General features: G+C 43.5%; 8 protein-coding genes across 8 annotated transcripts; 4 read left to right on the forward strand and 4 right to left on the reverse strand.

Moving 5' to 3' along the window:
* Window positions 1-1,335: 1,335 nt before the first annotated feature.
* Window positions 1,336-1,969, reverse strand: LOC114793366 (hemoglobin subunit beta-2-like). Its single transcript, XM_028985058.1, has 3 exons — window positions 1,863-1,969; window positions 1,561-1,783; window positions 1,336-1,464 (listed from the first exon to the last, which is right to left on the reverse strand). The coding sequence occupies exons 1-3, from the start codon at window positions 1,952-1,954 to the stop codon at window positions 1,336-1,338; spliced, it is 444 nt and encodes a 147-aa protein (XP_028840891.1). The 5' UTR covers window positions 1,955-1,969.
* Window positions 1,970-3,288: 1,319 nt separating this feature from the next.
* LOC114793359 (hemoglobin embryonic subunit alpha-like) lies at window positions 3,289-4,066 on the forward strand. Its single transcript, XM_028985050.1, has 3 exons — window positions 3,289-3,547; window positions 3,629-3,836; window positions 3,938-4,066. Exons 1-3 carry the CDS (start codon window positions 3,453-3,455, stop codon window positions 4,064-4,066), a joined length of 432 nt encoding a protein of 143 aa, XP_028840883.1. The 5' UTR covers window positions 3,289-3,452.
* A 1,337-nt stretch (window positions 4,067-5,403) lies between these two features.
* LOC114793364 (hemoglobin subunit beta-2-like) lies at window positions 5,404-6,064 on the reverse strand. The gene is made up of 3 exons (XM_028985056.1): window positions 5,931-6,064; window positions 5,629-5,851; window positions 5,404-5,532 (listed from the first exon to the last, which is right to left on the reverse strand). The coding sequence occupies exons 1-3, from the start codon at window positions 6,020-6,022 to the stop codon at window positions 5,404-5,406; spliced, it is 444 nt and encodes a 147-aa protein (XP_028840889.1). The 5' UTR covers window positions 6,023-6,064.
* A 4,507-nt stretch (window positions 6,065-10,571) lies between these two features.
* Window positions 10,572-11,717, forward strand: LOC114793844 (uncharacterized). Its single transcript, XM_028985973.1, has 4 exons — window positions 10,572-10,705; window positions 10,891-11,077; window positions 11,244-11,544; window positions 11,623-11,717. Exons 1-4 carry the CDS (start codon window positions 10,572-10,574, stop codon window positions 11,715-11,717), a joined length of 717 nt encoding a protein of 238 aa, XP_028841806.1.
* Window positions 11,718-12,443: 726 nt separating this feature from the next.
* LOC114793522 (hemoglobin subunit alpha) lies at window positions 12,444-13,238 on the reverse strand. The gene is made up of 3 exons (XM_028985390.1): window positions 13,077-13,238; window positions 12,739-12,946; window positions 12,444-12,651 (listed from the first exon to the last, which is right to left on the reverse strand). The coding sequence occupies exons 1-3, from the start codon at window positions 13,169-13,171 to the stop codon at window positions 12,523-12,525; spliced, it is 432 nt and encodes a 143-aa protein (XP_028841223.1). The 5' UTR covers window positions 13,172-13,238; the 3' UTR covers window positions 12,444-12,522.
* A 769-nt stretch (window positions 13,239-14,007) lies between these two features.
* On the forward strand, window positions 14,008-14,804 carry hbba1 (hemoglobin, beta adult 1). The gene is made up of 3 exons (XM_028985636.1): window positions 14,008-14,168; window positions 14,254-14,476; window positions 14,575-14,804. The coding sequence occupies exons 1-3, from the start codon at window positions 14,077-14,079 to the stop codon at window positions 14,704-14,706; spliced, it is 447 nt and encodes a 148-aa protein (XP_028841469.1). The 5' UTR covers window positions 14,008-14,076; the 3' UTR covers window positions 14,707-14,804.
* Window positions 14,805-16,189: 1,385 nt separating this feature from the next.
* On the reverse strand, window positions 16,190-17,386 carry LOC114793614 (hemoglobin subunit alpha-like). The gene is made up of 3 exons (XM_028985638.1): window positions 16,701-17,386; window positions 16,421-16,628; window positions 16,190-16,353 (listed from the first exon to the last, which is right to left on the reverse strand). The coding sequence occupies exons 1-3, from the start codon at window positions 16,793-16,795 to the stop codon at window positions 16,225-16,227; spliced, it is 432 nt and encodes a 143-aa protein (XP_028841471.1). The 5' UTR covers window positions 16,796-17,386; the 3' UTR covers window positions 16,190-16,224.
* Window positions 17,387-18,001: 615 nt separating this feature from the next.
* Window positions 18,002-20,521, forward strand: LOC114793612 (hemoglobin cathodic subunit beta-like). The gene is made up of 3 exons (XM_028985637.1): window positions 18,002-18,163; window positions 18,352-18,574; window positions 19,691-20,521. The coding sequence occupies exons 1-3, from the start codon at window positions 18,072-18,074 to the stop codon at window positions 19,817-19,819; spliced, it is 444 nt and encodes a 147-aa protein (XP_028841470.1). The 5' UTR covers window positions 18,002-18,071; the 3' UTR covers window positions 19,820-20,521.
* Window positions 20,522-20,609: the final 88 nt, after the last annotated feature.

Here is a 20,609-nt window from a genome sequence, read left to right on the forward strand (position 1 = left end):
ATATATTTTTTATCTTTAATTGCTCATTGGTGATATAGGATATGTGTTGCTCAGCTTATATTAGTTTTTTTTTTATAATCTCATTCTAATTAATATGTTCACCCACCGTCCTTTCTGTGAATAAATGGGTCCAGCTTTAATTTAATATATTATGGAAACTACATTAAACAGATATGATTGATTGTTTGGTGACATGGTAAATGTCTGTTTGTACAAAGGTTCTGCTTTGGAAAACACTGCTACAATTTTGCTGTTTCAAATAATCAAATACTGAAAAAAACTAGACATGCATTATGGGAAAAATTTACTAACAGAATTGAAATGCGATTAGAGAGTTTACATATTATTATATGGATTGCATTAAATAAACAATATAGCTGGGCCAGAGTGGCTAATTGGGAGGACTGGGACAATTCCCAATTTTTTTCAGAATTTTCTCTTACTCATTACAAAAACCTACAAATCTCGCCATTCATAAAGTCACACACACACACACACACACACACATACATGCTGGATTTTCAACTGCTGCTGCTGATAAATTGTTAAATTGCTTCCAATTTAAGGTGCTCGCGACGGTATGACTTCCAAATGGAAAGACAAGAAAATGATTTAATACACACTAACACAGTGACTTTCAGCTTGAGTCAAGCTACATGTGTAAATTCATGTACATCATGCACGGTGACACTTGTAAAAACGTAGATAATATGGTTCAGGTTAGGAGTTTGATTTTGAAACATTGCATACATTCGGTGAGTGGAAAAGCAGCCGTATTATTCAGGATTAATTGAAATTGAGAAATGAATATGTGTATAAGTTCACAGGCACTTCACAGACAGTTTTTGTTTAATGAGTTAGAGAAAATCCAGTGTCTGTCTGTCGAATACAGAACTCACTAACTGAGGTGCAGGAAGGATTACTCATATTAGAATTAATATAATGACTGTGAACACTTATTTGAACAGAATAACGATTCTGATATTGTTGAAAAGGATGTGTTGTACAGACAATTACTTGCACTGAATTGGAAATATTTTAGAAAAATACTCTGAATTACAAGGCTTTAGGAAACAGCGCTATTGCGGTCTTGAAATGTAAGGTTTTAATCACATGATTTTAATAATATTCGGTCGTGATCTAAGTGGTCTGAGGCATGAAACGGCAGGGCTGAAAATTAGTCCCACTCCGGCCCTGCAATAAAGTCTTAGTTTTTAAGAAAAATAGCAAAAAGACGAGCACTTTGTCATATTTGCCAAAACTTTATTTTCTTTAAGTGACAAACACAGCTGGCTTCACAGAGAGTGACAGAGAGTGACAGTCGGGCGCGGCTCTCTAGTGGTACTGCCTGCAGAGGGAGGACACGGCCACGGCGAGGAACTTCTGGATCGCGGCCTGCACATCTGCAGTGAACGCAGCTCCCAACTGGGCAGCGACGACGATGGTGAGGCAGTCGGCCAGCAGCTGCGGGTCAAGCAGAGACATCACGTCACAAGACTGTTCCACCCCACACACACACGACTGCATACATGTAGTGAAGGTTGGAGACAGAAGACGCACCTTGAAGTTGTCGGGATCCACGTGCAGCTTCTCGGAGTGCAGCACGCTCAGCTCCGCGTAGGTGGCCTTGATGTTGTCCATGTTCTTCACGGCCCTGTCCAGCCCTTGAAGCACCACCTTGCCGTGGGCGGCGACCATGGGGTTGCTCTTGATGGCGGCGGCGTTGTACAAGTTTCCGAAGCTGCCGAAGTAGCGCTGAGTCCAGGGATACACAACCAGACACCTGTCAGGAGAACAAGTGGGTGAGTGAAGCCTGAACCCCCCACTGCTGAACTGCAAGGAGAACAAGTCTCATTTATTACCTGGCCAGAGCTTTGCCACCTGCGACATCGTAGTCGAGGCTGGAGAAGACGCTCTGGATGGTGTTGCGCTCGAACTCGGTCCACTCAACCATTCTGGCGGCTGCTGAGGTTTCCAAGAGTCTGATGGAGAGCCTTGGGAATCGTGATCTTCTGAGACATGCAGGAGACCCTTATAAACGCCTCGAGTCACTCCACCCTCACATCTGGAGGGCGGTTGGCCAAGATTTTCTGAGATAGTGGTTATCTCGTCACTTTGGGTTTCCTGCTAGGGCCACGCCTGAAGTGAACAAGCAATAATAACGTTGTTATTTTCAAATGTCTTCATTAGCAACATATCACCTACAAAACTCATTCAAACCCAATAAACTCTCCAAGTTATTGTTTGGACGAACACAAGTGTAACACATTCCTGTATGGTTACGTAGTCTATGAAAGGTTAATTTTGTATTAATATAAGAAAAAGAAAACGTTTCATGTAAATGTTTAAGTATCTTGCTGTGCTCAGTGCCAAATAAGTTTTTGAGCAAGTCAGTTTTAAATTGTATAATTTATATAATTTACATAAATAATATTTATAATATTGCATCTTTTTAGACTCGGCCACATCTGCATTTCAACAGATGTTGCAGATAATTATTTTTGACAAAATGTGTTGAAATTGGGAAAGACTGGCAAAATGAACATATGTATATATTATATTATTAATAATATGAATATGAATGTGTATATATCTAGATTATATTATTAAACACGTATTACTTATTATACAAAGCAAACTTGCAGTCAGTTTAAGTCTATATATCATATTAGTTTTAGACAGACTGCATTGTCTGTTAGATCTGCTTGTAAGAGGAATCAGTATGGATTCACATTAGAGTAAAAAACACACATTACAATTCATTCTAAACTGAGAACATAACATTAACTTGCTGGTTTGTTCTGTTTGCTGTCTGCTTGTACCCCCTCTTTTATTTATTCACTTTTTTATCTCACATTTAAAAAAAAAAAAGTATTGTATGTTATACTTTATATGTTTAGTAATTTGTGTCATTCTTCTAGGTACATTTCATCTTTAAATATTGGCCATGGACAAAATACACTTTTTTAAAAAATATTATGCTTCAGGCCTCGTAATATTTGTGAATATGCACATTTTAAGTGAAAATCAATCAAATGTAAAATAGCTTGTAATAAAAATGAGTGATTAAGTTTATTCTTTCAAGTTTTTTCGACTATAAATAAAGAATACACAGCAGAGTTTTAATGTTTAATAATATAATTATTTTGCATAAATATTCAAAGTACATTTGACATTTAAACAACAAATGCAAATTTAAATGTCTATAAACAACAGATGTAAAATGTTTTTTATAATTACGCAATATTTAAATGTGAAATAAAATACCAGTAATAATAGTGATAAAAAAGTACCGCCTTAATTAATAAAAAGTGATTAATTATAAGGATAAGGCTGTTGTCGGGCTGAGGGGGAGGGTCTTGGGTGTGTCCAACCAGAGTTCCACTATAAGAAGACCAGTCGCCTTCTTGCAAGTTACTCCAGACGAGCAACTTGAGGAAATCGGCATCATCATGAGTCTCTCAGCTAAAGACAAGGCGGCGGTCAAGGCCTTCTGGGCGAAAGCTGCTACCAAGGCTGATGACATCGGCAGCGATGCTCTGTCCAGGTGAGTGGATTTTATCCTCATGTTTACTGGGAGGGTCTGAATGCGCGCCTTTAACCCGGAGTCTCGTGTGAATCTGGACAGGATGCTGGTGGTCTACCCTCAGACCAAGACTTACTTCTCCCACTGGAAGGACCTGAGCCCCGGGTCTGCCCCGGTCAGGAAGCACGGCAAGACCGTGATGGGCGGTGTTGCGGAGGCTGTGGCCAAAATCGATGACCTGACCGGTGGCCTGCTGACCCTCAGCGAGCTGCACGCCTTCACTCTGCGTGTGGATCCCGCCAACTTCAAGGTCAGTTCATCTCCCAGCAGCAACAATATTTCATTGTGTGACATATATATACGAGTTTATATGCAAGCAGTAATCCTGACGATCTACTTTCTCCTCCTCAGATTCTGTCCCACAACCTCCTGGTGGTTTTGGCCACTCAGTTCCCCGAGGACTTCACTCCCGAGGTCCACGTGGCCATGGACAAGTTCCTGAGCGCCCTGGCTCTGGCTCTGTCCGAGAAATACAGATAAATGTGCTCAGATGGGCCTGCAGTCTGTTATGTTTCTGTGATCAATAATAAAGCAGAATTTAGATCAAACGCAATTATTTTTTGTCTCGTTTATTCTTTGTAAGAACATTGTGCCTGCTGACAAAAATATATATTTGACCATTTGAAATAAATTGTTAAACCCCGTTAGACCCACAAAAAGAGTTTAAATTGTTCAAGAAAAATGAACCTTCACATAAATCTTAGAGGTATTTACATGTAAGTAACGTATGACAGTAACACAATTTCAAAATCGAAATTGTTGCTTGTGGGTTTCAGACCATCCTTTTAAGTGAATACATAAATGTTGACTAATTTGTAGAAATTATTTTCATTTTTTTTTATTTTTCAAATCTGGCTGAAGTCATATTTGTCATCTGCGTTCTCCAACTGAAGTTCTCCGTACAAATTTGTTTTATATCGGATGCCCGGGGATCGAAAAACAATGAAAAAAAAAAAACAATAAGTCATTTTCATTATTATTTTGAATATTAAATAAAAACATTTTATTTGTGGACGTTTGTGAATTAATGGGGTTTGTTGACAATAACTTACATTGTCCCCTACATTTTTGCTTTTGGCGAATTTGCACAGATCTGAAATAGTTTTTTAATGTACATATAAGACAACGCTCAAATTAACCTAACTGAACTAACTTTTTATTGTCTTTGTTAAAAACTTGTTTTAAATTTTTTTTTAAAAACCAAATAAAAGCATATGCATAAATTGTTGTCACGTGTTGCAATTGTGAGATGGGGGAACATTAATTATTACAATATAATACTAATTGCTTGCATGTATAATACAATTTACTCTATAATTACTATAATTTGCTATTTATTGTTCCTTTGTTGTTGGTGCCGGTCCCAAGCCCGGGTAAACGGGAAAAGGCATCCGGTGTAACACCAGACCAGTTATTCCGCTGTGGCGACATGAGCTTTGCTCGACACGAGATTATGATTAATTATGATATTTTATCATATGAACGATGACGACGAGCTGTCTCCGATTAAAGGTTGAACAGACGTGTGGCGCAAATTAAAAGAAGTTTGAGAGGATGGTTTATTCTGTTTATTCCGTGGTTGCGTTAACAGTATTCGTTTGTTTGAAAGTGAAACTCTGGAGGAATGATGTTTTTGACCATTTTATGATAAATCATTTAAAAATACCATGATAAAATTGCCGAGGTCAAATCACCAAGTAAACATTGATCAAAATACCGACACAAAACGACAGTTTTGCCTTTAGACCTGGGCCATTTATTTGCTTTAAGTTACAAATACACATGAGTGACAGAGAGTGACAGTCGGGCATGGCTCTCTAGTGGTACTGCCTGCAGAGGGAGGACACGGCCACGGCGAGGAACTTCTGGAACGCGGCCTGGACCTCTGCAGTGAACGCAGCTCCCATCTGGGCAGCGACGACGATGGTGAGGCAGTCGGCCAGCAGCTGCGGGTCAAGCAGAGACATCACGTCACAAGACTGTTCCACCACACACACACACGACTGCATACATGTAGTGAAGGTTGGAGACAGAAGACGCACCTTGAAGTTGTCGGGATCCACGTGGAGCTTCTCGGAGTGCAGCACGCTCAGCTCCGCGTAGGTGGCCTTGATGTTGTCCATGTTCTTCACGGCCCTGTCCAGCCCTTGAAGCACCACCTTGCCGTGGGCGGCGACCTTGGGGTTGCCCATGATGGCGGTGGCATTGTACAAGTTTCCGAAGCTGCCAAAGTAGCGCTGAGTCCAGGGATACACAACCAGACACCTGTCAGGAGAACGAGCGGGTGAGTGAAGCCTGAACCCCCCACTGCTGAACTGCAAGGAGAACAAGTCTCATTTATTACCTGGCCAGAGCTTTGCCACCCGCGACATCGTAGTCGAGTTTGGAGAAGATGCTCTGGATGGTGCTGCGCTCGAACTCGGTCCACTCAACCATTCTGGCGGCTGCTGCGCTTTCCAAGAGTCTTGGACTTGTGATCTTCTGAAACATGCGGGAGTCCCTTATAAACGCCTCAAGTCACTCCGCCCTCGCATCTGGGAGGGACAGCTGTAAGAACGGAGTCACTGTAGACATACATAATGTAGACATGATACTAATGACAAAGCAATTGGGATTGTAAAATTTTAAAATATTATTTTATAATGTAAAACTGAAAATATGCGTGTATGCTGTTTGCTGATTTTGGGTTTCCATCCTTCATTATAAAGCAGTTTTTACGGATGCTTTCAATGCATCTGTGAAGAATGTCGATTTTATTAAGGACGAATAACCAGGTTTCAAATGCAAGTAATCGAAAGGGTACTGAACCGAACACTGCAGCAACTCAGAAATACCTTACCACGCTGAATCATATGACAAACCCGTGAGAGAATATGAACGTGGCCATCTACCTCCGCCTCCTGGTCAGACGTGGGACATGTCAGCAGACTTTTTTTTTTTTACCCCAACATCTAGAGACCCTGCCCCCCCGACGGCCCCGGAGTGGAATCGTACGCTGTCGGTACTCAGTCACCAAGAAGGGGTCTAGGATGAAGCGACTCTGGCTCTATGAACACATCAGCCGGCCCAGTGATCCGGAACCGGTGGATGGAGGGATGACGTAATGAAAGGTTTCAGCGTGTTGACATGGAACACTGGATGTGCACGGATATTGGGTGGTAGTTGAAGATGCTAGGTGAGGGGATTCAGCCAGCTAAGGATTCCAAATGTACCAAGGGGACAGTTTGTGTGACTCAGTCTGGAGACTTGAGTGGACGCTCTCTGTCCACATTCTCAGCCACGCTCTCTGTCCCACTCGGAAGCGCAGGGTTGATGCGACAAGGGCCAACTGCGCTGAGGTAACTGGGCCGGGTGCGTTGATTGTCTGAAGCTGGGTGATAGGGTGATAGTAGCCTAGTAGCCTAGTGGGTAACACACTCGCCTATGAACCAGAAGACCCAGGTTCAAATCCTACTTACTACCATTGTGTCCCTGAGCAAGACACTTAACCCTAAGTTGCTCCAGGGGGGGACTGTCCCTGTAACTACTGATCGAAAGTCGCTCTGGATAAGGGCGTCTGATAAATGCCGTAAATGTAAATGTAAATGAAGCGAAGAACCGCAGGTATCATCCTGTTGGTTGGTTCTCTCCACCTGGACGTTGGTCTGAGGGTGGTAGAGGGAGAGACTGCTGAGCCGTCAGAATGCCTTCCACACAGCTGAGACAAATTGGGGTCCCCAATCGGAGACAATGTGCTGTGGGAACCCATGAAGGCAGACGACGTGCTGGAGCACAAGGTCAGCAGTTGTGGCAGAGGAAAGCAGGCCGGGTAGGAGTGATCCACTATGGTCAGGATGGTGGTCGATCCGTTGGCTTTGGGGAGACCGGTGATGAAGTTCAAGGCGAGGTGGGTCCAGGGACAACAAGGAATTGGAAGAGGATGCAAGGGACCAACGTGAGGAGTGTTGGGAATCGTGGCCCGGGCACAGACGTCACAGGCATCCACGTAGACCTGTTCATCCCGGCGAATGAACGAGATGGTCCATTGGCGTCCTGGATGGCCAGAGACGTCTGGGGCAGCCCGGACCTTACTCTCCAGGGACCACCAGAGAGGGTGGATTGGTTCGGGTGAGACGGAGGATTGGTTCGGGTTCAGAGTCTGGAGCGTGCTGCCGGGACAGGGCATCTGATTTCTGATTCCAGGAACCAGAACAGTTCGAAAAAGATGGCCCACCTCGTCTGACAGGGATTGAGTTGTTTAGCAGACTTGATGGTGATGACATTTTTATGGTCGGTCCAGACCAGAAAGGGGGTGTCACAGCTTTGCAACCAGTGTCGCCACTCCTTGAGTGCTCACGCGACCACTAGCAACTCATGGTCTCCCACCCCATAACGCTGCTGCGTCAGAGTGAACTTCCATGAGAAGAAGCAACACTGGTGCGGTTTCTGGTCTAGGCCACGTTGTGAGAGGACAGCATCTGTGGATGGATGGATTGGATAGATGGATGGATGGATGGCATCTGTTGTCAGGGAACAGGGGTTGCTCCGGACTTGGAGTTTCATGATCGTCCTGTGTAATGTTCCCTGATTGTTATCACCTCTGTATCATTGTATAAAACTATCCTGTTCATGTCTGTTTGCCATCGGGTCATTGTCTGGTGATGTTTCCCCTGTCGTGTGAATGGGCAAACATGATTAAATTGACTTGAATTTTTCAATTCAGTCACTTTCAGTCAATGTGAAAGAACCCAGTATCATCAACGTTCTCAATAATCAACTGAAATGTACTTGACTAATTCATGTCTACAAAAGAAACACATAATAATTGTGTTACATTTACTAAAATCCTTTATTTTTTTTATTCAAAGCCCCCCTGTTTCCAGTGTATGGTAGTAGATGTTATGGTGTTATTGTTTTGCCTGTACCGGAATTGGCCAGGAATCAGAATGTGTCCGCAGCCACCGGCCTCCATGGGACACTGTTATTAGACAAATTTCCTGAAAAAAGTGCTTGCAGAATTCCCTCCCAGAATTCCCTCCTGAACGTCAGATCAGGATACAGCAAACATAAAAAACTGTATAATCAATTTTTTTTATACAATAATTTTATTTTATACAATAAAAAATATCGCCGTTAATCTATTCACAAAGTTGGGTTGGGAGCTGGGTCAATACTACGCAAGCTATGATGACTTTCACCCTGATATTTTAGCGCGGATGTATACCTAGCTGAATTGCACTGTAGGGGGCGAGAACGAGTCTTCGAACTGTGAAATTACCACATCAAACGTGACTTGGTAACATGGATGCAACTATGAAGCCGCTGGGTTTTCTTCAGGGAAAATTTATTTATAAGAATCTTCCCAATGGAAACCTTGACAAGACTAAAGTGGTTTGCACCTTGTGCAAAGCGGAATTAGTTTACTGTGGGAGTTCTTCCAGTCTCAAGTACCACCTAAACGCAAAGAATCCGTTTATGCGGAGGATGCCGGGCCAAGTACTGATGTAGTGCAGGGGAAGAGTTGTCGCCAAACTACTGTGTTTGAGTGCAACCGAGGCAAGCCCGTCAGCCAAGCTAACTAATCTCCTCGCTCAATGGATTGCCACCAGCTGCCGGCCTATTGGCGTTGTAAAAAACACATGAAGACCATGTGGTGTTGGAGAAGAGAATAGAGTGAGTAGAAAAAACTCTTTCTCCCTCCACACAAAGCACTGTATTCAACCACTCCAATTTGATGTTACCTGGCAGAAAGAGGCATGGCACAATAGAGGTTAAAAATGTACAGTTTCTAATTTATTAACACCGGTAAATAATTATTGTAGTTACATGTGAATATTGAATGTAAAAAGGTACCAAGGTTACAGAGAAAGTAAACATGAGAAGAAAGAGTAAAGAGGGAGAAGAGAAAGAGAGGGGAAGATAAAGTCTCAGAAGCCTTCCGGCTTCCGAGGGAAACCCCCCTGAGCAAGATAGCTCAGAGCCTCTCCTCCCTTCCACATGTGTGCAGACTTTTATACCCCTGGCCTACAGGAAGTTGTCACTGACCAATCAGAACCTGTTGTTTCTGATGTCACGCCCCCCGGTGCCTCCCATTTGGGGAAGACAAAGAGGGTGGGCGGTCCTGACGGCTGATACTTCACACGTTGATGTTGGACAAAAGGCATGTAAAAACCGGGGTGTCGAATCTTCACCCACAACCGTCGACACAGGAATGTCACACCTCCCCCTGCAGACATCTGTTATGCAAGGCAAAAGCAGGCTCCCTGTGATGTCCATTCTTACAGCGTGGTTGAAGATGATGGGCTCGAGCTTGTTCTCCAGGCGGCCACAGACGACTCATCTTACAAACTACCTGCGAGGCGAACTATCATGAGGAGAATACATGACCGACGAGAAGATGGTAGAGGCGAGGTGTGTAGCACTGACTGGGGACCGTTGGACATCTATCAACAATGATAACTACCTCGGCATTACTGTACACCTCATCGATGCCAGCTGGGAACTTCACTCCTTCGCTTTGGGTAGGCTACGTTATGTAATTTTAAATGACATAATTTAATTTAATTACTTAGCCTATTAATTACCACGACACCACGAATTACCAGCACATTATGTTTGCTTCTTGATGATTGCTAGTTGTTTACTACTAGTAAACTGATTCTGATCTACTTTGTCTGTCCGTTAGGTGTGATGAAAACAGAGGAGCATCACTTTGCAGAAGCGTGTGCCATATAAGAACTATTGGAACAGACAGCACTCCTAATATGGTGGCAGCAGGGAGGATACTGACATTCGAGCGTTTGCCCTGTGTTGTGCATGTTGTACAGAGAGCTATTGTAATGTCACTTCGGAAAGGTGGTTTTGATGGTGCACTGGCCAAGTGGTCGGACATTTCAAACACAGTCTGACCAACTGAGATGAGCTGAATGTCCAGCAAGCCTCCCTTGGACAAGTTCAGGAGCCACTCGTGCAAGATGTTCCAACACGGTGGAATTCCACCCTTGAGATGATCAAGCACGTGAGGCGCAACAGAGAGGCACTGCACACAACGCTGTCTCAGCAGAAGCACAATCTGGCCCTCCCAACAAATGCTGAATATGAGAAGTTGGCAAAGCTAGAGAAACCGCTGGAGCCATGCAGGTATAGTCTACAAAGATGGCGTGTTCATGAATTGGCATACAAGTACTTTTAAATGTCACTTTGTATTTAAGAAACACATGCCCTTAAATGTAATGTGATTAAGAACTTTAAAAATGTGTAATCTGAGTTAAATGAATCAGTCATGAATTATTTATTGCTCTGTTTCTGTGTGTGTGTCTGTGTAGGTACATCACTGAGCTCCTTGGTGGGGATAAGTATGTATCCTGCTCTGTGGTTCTACCTGCCCTGTGCCACCTCCAGCACGCGATGAAGATCTCAGATGATGATCCTGCCTTTATTGGGCGATTCAAGGCTGCCTTCACCAAGGACCTCAACCAGTGGAGGGAGAATATAAACCTGGAATGGCTTAAGGTATGTCAGACTGACCAGAAGATAACTGCATTGTTTGACCATTATAGACTGTTAAGACAGTAGATCGGTCAATGAATAGATGAATGAGTCATGAAGAAATATGGAGGTTGGATGTGGAAAGTGAAATTTTCATCAATCAATAATTATTGTTTTTTATTCATCAAAGGTGGCGACTGCTCTAGATCCACGATTTAAGGACCTCAAGTGCTTGCCCAGAGCAGAGAGGGAGCCAGTGTGGGCAAAGCTAAGTGAGTTGGTGAAGGGAGAAGAATCTGCTCTGCAGCCTCTTGGGGAGGAGAACCCTGAGCCACCCAAGAAAAAAACAGCCCTGCTACTGATAAGATCAGACTCAGAATCAGATGAGGAGACACCAGAAGACAACACTGTGGAGAGGTACAAAGTAGAGCCCAGTGCCAGTCTAGATCAGTGTCCACTGAAGTGGTGGTCGGAGCACACTGCTGTCTATGGTAAGATGGCCAACATTGCCCCTAAATACTTGGGGACTCCTGCCACAACTGTCCCATGCAAAAGACTTTTTTCTTTAGCAGGCCATATTGTGCAGAAGAGGAGATCTACTTTGTCACCAGAAAATGTGAACAAGCTGGTCTGCCTGAGTGACTGGTGGAAGAAGGAGAAATAGAGCTTGGACTGATAGACACAAAGCTACTGACTGTAAACAGTTCGTCACAACCTCTTATGTAGGTCTACAGTTCAAAATTCATGTTTAACTGAATAAACAGTTGCTAAACACAAGTACATCTTATTGAACATAATTTATTTTCATCACCAATTATCATAGTAGAACAGCTTTCTCAAACAGTTTTTGATGCATTTTGGAAACAGGAGATGAGCCCCTCGTCTAATGCGCCACCTGGCTTGAGAAACCCGTTCTCAAAGACTTACTTTTAGTCATTATTTGGGTAGCACACATATTCTGAATGCCTTCGGCAGAATTCAAATGAGCCATTTGAATCTAGATTAATCTAGATTAATTACAAGATTACAGTGATATTAATCTAGATTTTAAAACATTTATCTATGACCACCACTAATAATAATTTTAGGGAGTTACACACAATATTTTTATAATACATTTTAAAATTAAAATGATTGCAATATTAGTTTTTACTATTTTTTTTATATTTTTCTGCAGTTATGAATTCTTACCACTTCTCAAGAACATATCTTATGTTTATTTGTAAGTCTGTTGATTGTGTTCAACGTGAGTAATCTGCTACTGCATATGGGGTTTTATACGAAAAACCTGTGGTAAGGTGTTGTAATCAAACCCGGATAAAACAGTCTTGTGCTAAGTTCTCCATAATAAAGCGGACTCACTACAGAAGGACAGCACACTTTTGATTTGATTTATAAATGTTTTATTGATGTTCGGCTTCGTCAGAGACGACCAGATGCGCGAAGTGCGCCTGCGCCGGGCTCGCCGCTTAGCGGTATTTCTCGGCGATGGCCAGGGCCAGATTCTGGAGGAACTTCTCCACGGACACCTGGACCTCGGGGGTGAAGTCTGCAGGGAAGTACATGCCTATGACCACGATGATGTTGTGCGCCAGGATCTGTGGAGATAAAACGGACCAGAATTAACCTGCTGGACGACCCCCCGCCCCGTCGCACGACACCTTTTAACGATTTACGGGACGCGCCTTGAAGTTGGACGGGTCGACGCGCAGCTTGAAGGCGTGCACCTCGCTGAGGGCGGTCAGGCCTCCGACCAGGTCGTCCATCTTGCCGACGGCGTCGCCCACGGCGCCCATGATGTTCTTCCCGTGCTTCTTCACCGGGGCGGAGCCGGGGCTCACATCGGGCCAGTGGGAGAAGTAGGTCTTGGTCTGCGGGTAGACCGTCAGCATCCTGGACGAACAGGGAGGGGGGGGGATCGGACTAAATGGACATTCCATTCCAACACAGCTAGGCAGAGAGAATTATGGACTTCATAAAGTCCAGAGAGTCAGAAGAGTTAAGAGATTTTTTTTAACATTACCTTCCCAGGGCGTCGGCTCCGATTTCGTCGGCCTTTCCGCCGATTTTGGCCCAGAGAGCCTTCACCACAGCTTTGTCCTTGGCAGTGAGACTCATGGCTTCTGTTCTCTTCTCGCAGGATGGATTCAGAACGAAAAATGATCGTGCCGCAATCGAACGGCTGGCCATTTTTATAGCTTGGTCGGAGGAGGGCACACCCAAAAACCCGAACCCCTCCTTTGGGGTCACGCAACCGATGCTTGACGATGCAGATTTTTTTTTTATGTGACTCGGTGCCAGTTTATTTCTGGTTTAATTAAGATAACGGAAATAAGATACTTCTGGGAAAGTCGAAAAAGATACGGCATAAAAAAATTAGCAAGGGAGTGGCGCATCCCCACCCAATTATTGAAAAAAATAACCATCATATTTCTGTCTGTGTTCAACTACCAAACCATCTATGTCTAAAGTTCCAAAATAACGTTTCCGTACAAAACATGGTGAGCAGCATGCATGATCTTGATGCCATTCATATGCTCAGTATTTATGAAGGTGTGCATCTGGATCTGGTCATGCTCTGGTCTAGGTGGACAGAAAATAACGGATTTAAATTGCGCCCGTGTGCATAAAGCGTCTTAATTTGACTATTTTGCATCCATGTGACGCATGCACCTGCTTAAAAAAAAAAAAACGGAACATTGTCATCTTCCACACAATTATTAATCCTGAATAATGTGAAATGGACCCATGACACTCAAAGTGGACCGTGGATTTTAAATTCCGAGAAGGGCTGGACTCATTTAATTTTTGATAGCTAATCTCAGCAGAACATCTGGTTCTTGGCCTGACCCCAGCTTTTGGAGAAACCATGACGCTGTAATTAATCCAAAACGACCCAATCAAATGGATTTTTGAGATGCGGGGCGGGTCCGGGGAGCATCAATAAATAAAGCGCGCAGTGCGCAAGGGGAAGGGATATTCTACTGATATTTCTACAGAAAGAAAGCCTTAAACTACTCATCATGGTCGAGTGGACAGATGCTGAGCGCAGCGCCATCGTGGGTCTGTGGGGAAAGATCAACGTGAATGAAATCGGACCCCAGGCCCTGAGCAGGTGGGTTTTATTATGCGTATTATTATTATTATTATTATTATTATTGTTAGTATTATTATTATAACATTTCTGTTGCACCCAATAGGCTGCTGATCGTGTCTCCCTGGACTCAGAGGTACTTCGGCAACTTCGGTGACCTGTCCAGCCCCGCTGCCATCATGGGCAACGCCAAGGTGGCCAATCATGGAAAGACCGTGATGAGCGGACTGGACAGAGCCGTGAAGAACCTGGACGACATCAAGAACGAATACAAAGCGCTGAGTGTGATGCACTCTGAGAAGCTGCACGTGGATCCTGACAACTTCAGGGTAAGATCCTGAAATCCGTCTGTGCATTTCAGACCATATTTACCATTTAATAGAATAACTAGATATATATTTAGATCTTTTTTTTCGTTTGTTTCCAGCTCCTGGCTGATTGCATCACCGTGTGCGTGGCCATGAAGTTCGGGGGGTCTGTGTTCAACGCTGATGTCCAGGAAGCGTGGCAGAAGTTCCTTACCGTCGTGGCGTCCGCCCTCGGGAGACAGTACCACTAGGTCAGCATCAGCACCGCGGGAGCACAGTCTCGGGGCTCGGAGCTTCTGGAGGTTTCTGACGGGATGTTTCTGAGCAAACCAAATAAAATTTGAAAAAAGATCAGTAACCAACTCAGTGTTGTTCTCTTTGTTGTTACTCCTCGTTCCACGTAGGTCTGGCCAGTGATGCACTACACCAGTTTTAAGTTTACAAAGCAGACAAAAAAGATCATAATAATTCTTTAGTTTAATTTTCTTACATTTCTTTAAAGAACCATTTGTATATCAGACTTGGAATAATCTTCAGAATAATCATGAAGTACATTTCAATATAATTTTGAAGCAGTTTATTTCACACAATGAATTAATTAATTAATTTCTACTTTAACCTTTTTTTTTTTACAACACTTTAGCTCTTCTGGCCTAAACTGCAGTTCTTATACATTTAACCCTTAGATGCACAACCAAAACTTTGTCCTCCTTTTGCTTATTTCATATTTTTCATATTTCATATTATTTTTCATATTTTAAATTATTATTTCATATTTTAGATGTGGCTCAAGATTCATTTAGAAAACACTCAATGTCAATATCAGCAAATGAGCTGAGCCAGCTAAAAGTCTGGTGTCATGTCGTTCACCAACTGAAGCCACACTTTACTGTTTTGTGTGTGTGTGTGTACTGTTGTGTAAAAGAGAATGTGTTATTTCGCAGGCATATAAAAATCTATTTTTCATAGATAACACTACTGGCAACCTTCTGATTATGGGGCGCTTCCTTAACCACTAGGCCACCACTGCCCCACATGTTAGAAATTTACACCCCACATGCAAAAGCTGTTCTAAAAAGACGATTGTGACTACTTTTGTGGGATTTTTCTGTTTTTGCTCTCCTGTAAAGTTGGCAGAATGTTGCTTATTTCCATATATTTTCAGAATATGTCATTCAAAGAACATGTTCTCTTAAGTAAAATGTACTCTGCTTTTTAAGGCCCTGACTGCATTTCTGAGCAAGTTCAGTCACTCACATGTTAAGGGTCATTGTGACACTCCCTGCTCGTACCTGGGTACATCTGCTCCCCTCCTAATGTTTTGGCTCACCCCTGGCTGGCATGATGGTTTATCAGGGTGATCACACACATTCTGTCAGAGATTTGAGGGAAATAGAATGTGTAGATACGCCCGAAAGAGCAGATCTGACAGCGTGTAAGACAAGTCGACCTTTTGAACCTGATTAAACCGTACTGACAGTATAAAAATGGATTGTAAAATAAAAATGGAGCGTTGACGTCCAAAATGAATTAAAATAAGAAATGGGAATAATAGTCTCTGTTTTGACCTACCAAAAGCTCCTTTCACAGAACTAATTCATATGCATATATATTTATTGCATCTCACTTCTGACACAGCTTTCCAAAACGCATTTGGAGCGCATTGGATGTTTGAGCTGAAGTTGGAATTGGGTTCGATGTTTACTGCAAACACAAAGAAGGCTCGAAACGGAATTGCATGGATGCATGAATAACTTTATTGATGGCGGTTAGCGGTAAGCCTCTGAAAGAGCCAGGGCCACGCACTGCAGAAACTTGTCCACGGACACCTGCACCTCCGGAGAGAAATCCTCGGGAAAGTACATGGCGATGGAGATCATGATGTTGTGGGACAGGATCTGGGGAAAGACGCCAAAGACGTGTTTAAAAAAAAAAAAACATCGTCGTCATCCATCATGGTTTCACCTTGAAATTAGCGGGATCCACGCGGAGATTGAAGGCGTGGAGCTCGCTGAGGCCGTCCATGTAGCCGACCATGTCGTCGATGTTCTCGATGGCTTCTCCGATGGCCCTCATGATGGTTCCTCCGTGGTTCTTCACGGAGGACGAAGAGGGGCTCAGGTCGGCCCAGTGGGAGAAGTAGGTCTTGGTTTGGGGGTAGACCACCAACATTCTGCGCGAACGAAATTAAAATGTTCGATTTAAAAGCGCTTCAGCCGGCGAGGCCGAGATGAGCGGCGGGTACCTGGAAAGGGCTTCACTGCCGATCTCGTCAGCCATGGCGCCGACCTTCATCCACAGGCCCTGGACGACGGCTTTATCTAACGCCGAGAGACTCATCTTCTAAATTTTACCCCCCCGCGAGGGTCGCTCCTGTCTGGTTTTTATTGAGGGAATAAACAGCCACACCCTGTTTGATATCAAACCTCAACTCCACCTCGGGCTGGGCCAATTCCAGGAAACGCATCGAGCCACGGAATTAGTACAAAAACGAACGAATAAACTTTGTTTCGGTACGGCAAATAAATAAATAAATAAATAAATAAATAAATAGATAGATATGGTCCCGTTGTTTTTTTTTTTTAGCATTTTACCATCAGGCTTTGAGATAAAAACTGCGCCTTATATAAGCGTCCTCTTCAGTGGGTGTAACCACCCGCAAATGAAGATAATGGGTTTCGTATTATTAATAATGCCCACCTCACATGTCCCCACATGCACATGTCGAGTTAGGTCTCTGTGGGTCGGATCTCATGTATTTTATAAATCGTAACTTCATGTGAAGATTTTTTTGTAGCTGCCAGGTTACCCATTCTAAAACAAATTGCATACAAAAAACGAAAATGTTAGATGAGTATGAAGAAGAATGTTTCAGTGGACGTCGTCCAGTAGATCCACTAAAACCAGCTACTCATCCTTCTTCCACGTCGTTAGCCGGTACGCACCAAAATCCCAGCACTGCAGTAGGGACGCTAATCTCCAGACCCGTACCGAGAATAAAAAAACACCGCGAAATACAATATTTTGAGTATTTCAAACATTTACTCCCCATAACAATCTGTCCGATTAAAATTGTACAGCACGTGATCATCGATTTAACTGCATACTGTCTGCACAGCTTCACCGTAAATTATAAAAAAAAAACTACTTGTAGCACGTGTGACGTTTTTCCCGACGCAGGTGAAGGTGAAGAAACGTCCAATCAGGGGCGGGGGGCGGGGCGAGTAATAAAGGCCGGACGACGCGGGGGGCGGGGCGAGTAGTAAAGGCGGGGCGAGTAGTAAAGGCCGGACGCCGCGGGGGGCGGGGCGAGTAGTAAAGGCCGGACGACGCGGGGGGCGGGGCGAGTAGTAAAGGCCGGACGCTGCGGGGGGCGGGGCGAGTAGTAAAGGCCGGACGCCGCGGGGGGCGGGGCGAGTAGTAAAGGCCGGACGCCGCGGGGGGCGGGGCGAGTAGTAAAGGCCGGACGCCGCGGGGGGCGGGGCGAGTAGTAAAGGCCGGACGCCGCGGGGGGCGGGGCGAGTAGTAAAGGCCGGGCGACGCGGGGGGCGGGGCGAGTAGTAAAGGCCGGACGACGCGGGGTCGTCGACTGGCGACCTGCGGCGGCGGCGTCGTCATGGTGGAGTGGTCCGACAACGAGCGCGCCATCATCGCTGACGTGTGGAGCAAAATCGACGTCGGCGAGATCGGACCGCAGACGCTGGCGAGGTATTTGTCTAAAAACAAAATAATAATGAAAAACCGTGACCGTGTATTTCGGTCATTTGCAAGGCTTATGAAATATTACAAAGACTATTAATAGTGCATTATTATTCCAATTAAAACAACTTTATTTATCACCGAGGATCAAAGGCCTTGGCTGCTGTCCACGCTTTCTTTGAATATTTCCGCTGCAGGGTGCTGATCGTCTACCCCTGGACCCGGCGATATTTTGGCGCCTTCGGCGAACTGTCGAGCGTCGCCGTCGTGCTGGCCAACCGCAAGGTCGCCACCCACGGCAGGGTGGTGCTGAACGCGCTGGACGTGGCGGTGAGGGACCTGGACAACATCAAAAGCGCCTACTCCCACCTGAGCTCGCTGCACCGCTACCAGCTCCACGTGGACCCCGCCAACTTCCGGGTGCGTCCTGCGCCAAGCCGCTCATCAGTGTAGTGCATGGAGAATGTATACACACACACACACACACCAATAAATTGCATGTATATACAGATATTTTGAATACTCTCATCCACAGTTTTCTCAGACTATTTATTGTATAGTGAACTTCTTATATTAGATAGTTGGCATATTCTCTATGATATATATGTTTTGCTGCTCTTGAACTGTCATTTTCTGTCATGAGCAACTTGTGGGACTAATGAATACATAAATAAACGCAGAATATATAGTTCCCCCCTGTTAAAACTGACATACAGGAACTCTGCCCCCCAGCACTAATAATACTACATCAGCAAGGTGTAATTATGTACCTGAGTTCCTGTATGCCAGTTTTAACCAGGAAATAATGTTCCCCCATATTATTTAGGCTAAGAATTATGGCAGATGTCTGAAAATCGCCAAGGTAAATAATTACATGATGTAATATTGGTGGAGGGGCGGTTATATCCTGGGACCTTGGCAAAAATCTGACATGTAGGGTGACTACATGTCAGATAAGATAAGATTATCATTTATTAGTTGCACAAGTTCTCATGGCAGAAAATGACAGAACAAGAGCAGCAAAACATAAATATCATAGAGAATAGGCCAACTATGCAATAAAAGAAGTTCACTATACAATAAATAGTCTGAGAAAACAGTGGATGAGAGTATTCAAAATATCTTTAAATACATACATTATATTGGTGTGTGTATACATTCTCCATGCACTAAACTAGATGTAACATGTCTGGAAATCACTCTAGAACATAATTACATGTGAATACAGGAAACAGTCACTCATAATATACTTCTACAAGTAGACTACCACATATCTACTCCGGCGACTTTATATCCTGTCCGGCAACTTCTTCAATCATTTCGAATAGTATCTGTAAAAATTTAAAGATGCTTCAAATAAAGACATTTAAAAAGGCAGAGAAAATGTCTAAATAAAGAGAAGCCCCCTAACATTGCAGTAGCATGTGACTTCATGATTTGAAATCAGCTCGCGCCAGGGGGAACATAGGGGGACCTGAATTTCCCGAAACACGTGCCTTCTGCCCTCCGTCATGTCTCACACACTTCTCCCCGCAGCTCCTGGCCGACTGTCTCACCATCGTCATCGCCACCAAATTCGGCGCCGCCTTCTCCTCCGATGTGCAGTCGACCTGGCACAAGTTCATGGCAGTTGTGATTGCGGCGCTGGGAAGTCGCTACTTCTGAATATCTCCTGGCTTCTCAGACAATCTCAGCTGTGACCTGACCTGACTGATGTTCTCATGTAACTATTACAACTAGGTCATAAATCATTCATAATTAAGATAATAAATAATACAATAAGACAAAAACAAAGCGTTATAATACTATTATATGTAATAAGATAGCAATAAGGAATGGGGGAGAGTTATATTACTCATATCCAATAATAAAAACTCACTAAAAAAAGCCTTTATACTTTATACTCTTAACCTTAAGACTTTTAGTTAGATATTTTGTGCAGTCTTTGGGCTCCAGAAAATAGATCTATGAGAAAAACAGTAAAGAATGCTTTATAATCTTTCCAATACAATGGTTTGCTGTAAAAGAAATAAAGAAACAATAATAATTCATATTATTATACACTAGAAAAACAATGAAAACGTGTGAAAATATACATAGATGCATACATAATGCATACAGAAATCCATAGAATATACTGATTCGTAAATTGGTGCCTGTGGTACACGTTCTACTTATTACACATTCTTATTACACAACTGGAGACTCTGCGATTATTGTTAATATTCCCTGCGGCGTTGTGTTTAAATGCATTGTGGTTATTATTCATAATATCCTTGACCATAGTACATATCCTTATTTGTGTTGTACTGCATTGCATAGTAAATCAATTCTATAAATAAAATGGCCACTTGTGTAATTATTAAACCGTTCATTTCTGTTTTTTATTTTTATTTTTTTAATGGTGGTCCTAATAGCAGTATTTTCAGTGGAGATTTGAGAAGCAATTAACTAC

Source organism: Denticeps clupeoides, chromosome 7 (assembly GCF_900700375.1).
Source record: "Denticeps clupeoides chromosome 7, fDenClu1.1, whole genome shotgun sequence".
Lineage (NCBI taxonomy): Eukaryota > Metazoa > Chordata > Actinopteri > Clupeiformes > Denticipitidae > Denticeps > Denticeps clupeoides.